Source organism: Clupea harengus, unplaced genomic scaffold (genome assembly GCF_900700415.2).
Source record: "Clupea harengus unplaced genomic scaffold, Ch_v2.0.2, whole genome shotgun sequence".
Lineage (NCBI taxonomy): Eukaryota > Metazoa > Chordata > Actinopteri > Clupeiformes > Clupeidae > Clupea > Clupea harengus.
Window position 1 is genome coordinate 1 of NW_024879703.1, and position 3,109 is coordinate 3,109.

At 46.1% G+C, this 3,109-nt stretch overlaps 1 protein-coding gene across 1 annotated transcript; it reads right to left on the bottom strand.

Annotated features, from left to right (window-relative positions):
• Positions 1-720: 720 nt before the first annotated feature.
• LOC122129925 (cystatin-B-like) lies at positions 721-2,899 on the bottom strand. Its single transcript, XM_042704654.1, has 3 exons — positions 2,724-2,899; positions 1,433-1,534; positions 721-1,042 (listed from the first exon to the last, which is right to left on the bottom strand). The coding sequence occupies exons 1-3, from the start codon at positions 2,793-2,795 to the stop codon at positions 914-916; spliced, it is 303 nt and encodes a 100-aa protein (XP_042560588.1). The 5' UTR covers positions 2,796-2,899; the 3' UTR covers positions 721-913.
• Between the last annotated feature and the right edge of the window lie 210 nt (positions 2,900-3,109).

Genomic DNA, 3,109 nt, shown 5'->3' on the forward strand with positions numbered 1-3,109 from the left:
CACACACAAACACACACACACACACTAAACACACAGTAGAGCACTAAACACACACACACACACACACACACTAAACACACAGTAGCATGTAGATGGTGGGGTCCAGGGACAAACAGATCATTAAAGATGAAGGCATGGTAATGATACCTAACAGCCAGACACACACACACACACACACACAGTAGATCACACACACACACACTAAACACACAGTAGAGCACACACACACACACACACACACAGTAGAGCACCCCTACACTAAACACACACACACACACACACACACAACACAGTAGAGCACCCCTACACTAAACACACACACACACACTGCTGGTGATTACGCTCCAGTCTCTGCTGCTGTCAGGTGTGGAGGTGTCTGTGGCTGCAGTCAGTACCGGGCCCTTCCTGTCAGGGGTGGAAGAGCCACCATAGGAAACGCCACCCAGCTCAGCCACCAGAGGGCAGTAGAGAGCCACCAGTCACAGACACACACAACAGCCTGGAGACAAACAGACACAAACAGACAGAGAAGACACACAGACACACACACACACACTTACACAAACACACACACACTTACACAAACATAGACATAGAAGCTATGTACAGCCTCCCCTACCCACTGTTTGCAAGTTGCTATGGCGACATCCCAAACCATCAAACACAGAGTGCCAGTGGCCCGTGATTCACACACACTTTTAATCATGGGACACACATGAGTTTTTCATCAACCGTGATTTTATTTCATTTAAAAAAAAACGTGTGTGTGTGTGTTAGAAGTAGCTGATGGGGTCCTGGTGTGCCTTGGCGGTCTGGATGTGTGTGTGTGTGTGTGCGTGCGTGTGTTACAAGTAGCTGATGGGGTCCTGGTGTGCCTTGGCGGTCTGGATGTGTGTGTGTGTGTGCGTGTGTGTTAGAAGTAGCTGATGGGGTCCTGGTGTGCCTTGGCGGTCTGGATGCTGTGCAGCTCTTTCTTCAGGCCGGCGTGAGGAAGACTCTGGAACACTCGCATGTGGATGTGATCGTCCCCGCCAACGTGCACCTGGGGGGGGTAAAGAGAGAGAGGAATGATGGTGGTTTATTGGCCTGCTGGTGAACACACACTCACACACTCACTCACTCACTCACTCACTCACTCACTCACTCACTCACTCACTCACTCACTCACTCACTCACTCACAGACAGGTGTAAAAAGAGAGAGGAATGATGGTGGTTTATTGGCCTGCTGGTGAATACACACACACGCGCAATAATGCGCCTGCGCTCACTACCACACACTCTCTCTCTCTCTCACTGAGTGAGGTGTGTGTGTATGTCATATCTATACACTCACACATGAACCATCTTGATAACCCAACATAAATATGGCAGCTCCAGAGCAAGAAGGACAAGGACACACACACACACACACACACACACACACACACACACCTTGATGAAGAAGTTGGTACCAGCCACCACTTGGGATGTGTACTGCTTGGCTGTAAAGACATCATACTTCTGTCCAGCTTTCTCTTCAGCATGAGGTTTCATCTGCCAGAGTCAAACAAGAGATGGAGAGACAGAGAGGGAGAGAGAGAGAGAGAAAATACACAATGAATGAGAGGAGAGAGAGAGAATACACAATGATGAGAGAGAGTCTGATAAGAGGAAATGAAAAGAACTGATTGAGCAAAAAGCATCACTTCTACTCTCGGTCACAAGGCGTTGGGTGAGTGTGTGTGTGTGTGTGTGTATGCAAGGCGTTGGGTGTGTGAGGATGTATACCGCAGATGGCAGGTCTACATGTATGGGGAGTGTATGTGTGTGTATGTATTCATGAAACTCTTGAACAAACTCACACCCCATTCTTTTGATACCTGTAACCATCTTGCCCACACACGCTGCATGTATGTGTATGTGTGTGTGTGTGTGTGTGTGTGTGGAAGACAAGTGCCTCTAAAAACAGGAGGTTGGTGTGTTGACAGATAAGGGGAAAGGACACACACACACACACACACACACACACACACACACACACACACACACACACACACACACACACCTTAAGCTAAAATGTGGAGCAGAATAATCTCTTGAGCTCTATGATTCATGATGATGAAACAGAGACTGTGTGTGTGTGTGTGTGTGTGTGGTGGTGTGTGTGTGTGTGTGTGAGAGAGAGAGAGAGAGAGACAGGCAGCACATTACTGAATCATTTTTGCTGAATCGATCAATAAGTCAAATGCAAATCAGTCAAATATATCAGACTTGCAGAACCTAAGAAATGGGGAACTGTCTTGTCCATTCCGCCTGGACCATGGAATCAATGTTAGTCGACCTGCTGACTGGTTCATCAAGATGCTGCCAATCAATTAATCTTTATTTTGTAGTTATTCGCTTATTCGGGACATTCTTCGTCGAGTTGATCCTGCCTTTAGACCGCAAAGGGACGTTTCCTGATATTCTGTTTCATTGAACATGGTCAAAACGTCATGTTCTTTTTCTCGCTGAAAACTCTTACAAACAACAAAACAAAACGTTGAACAAAGTAACTAGTTTCTCTATCATCCCGACCCTCGATCTATGTTTATTTAGTATCTATTTTAGCGCGTATTATGTGAATTATTATAAGCCTATAAAGCCACAGAACGCAAGCGAATACAGAAAGAATGCTGCGCAGAGCCGAACTTCGCCATTCAGTTCAAGAGAGGCACACACACACACACACACACACACTCACCTCGTCACAGATCGCCTGGATCTCCGGAGTGGCTTCTTTCGCCTCGCTGGTTCCCCCGCACATCATAGGCATTTTCGGGCAAATGTACGTGATTTCAAGGCTAAAGAATCAACAAATACTGTAAACGGAACAGAGTGGTGACAACCAAATGTCCGCTTCCGTGTTTATGTACGCTCCAAAATGCATGTGACCGTGAGTCATTGGTTCAGACGATACCATTATATCAGAGGTACAGCTGTGTTGGACGGAAAATTGGTGATTTTCCTGTACAACGTTTCTAAATCTCCAAAACCAAAATCAAGATTTCATGTTGATGTTATGGAAGGGTTTTTTATTCCAATGATGTATTATACGTGGTGATAAGAGTACACAACCATTTTTATTGA

What these genes read in the sequence shown, in the direction of transcription:
- LOC122129925 (XM_042704654.1), bottom strand. Translation starts at nt 2,795, where the DNA reads ATGCCTATGATGTGCGGGGGAACCAGCGAGGCGAAAGAAGCCACTCCG. An exon ending in TCCAGGCGATCTGTGACGAG is followed by an intron (nt 1,535 to 2,723) that starts GTGAGTGTGTGT and finishes TGACTCTGGCAG; the next exon opens with ATGAAACCTCATGCTGAAGA. An exon ending in GTACCAACTTCTTCATCAAG is followed by an intron (nt 1,043 to 1,432) that starts GTGTGTGTGTGT and finishes TACCCCCCCCAG; the next exon opens with GTGCACGTTGGCGGGGACGA.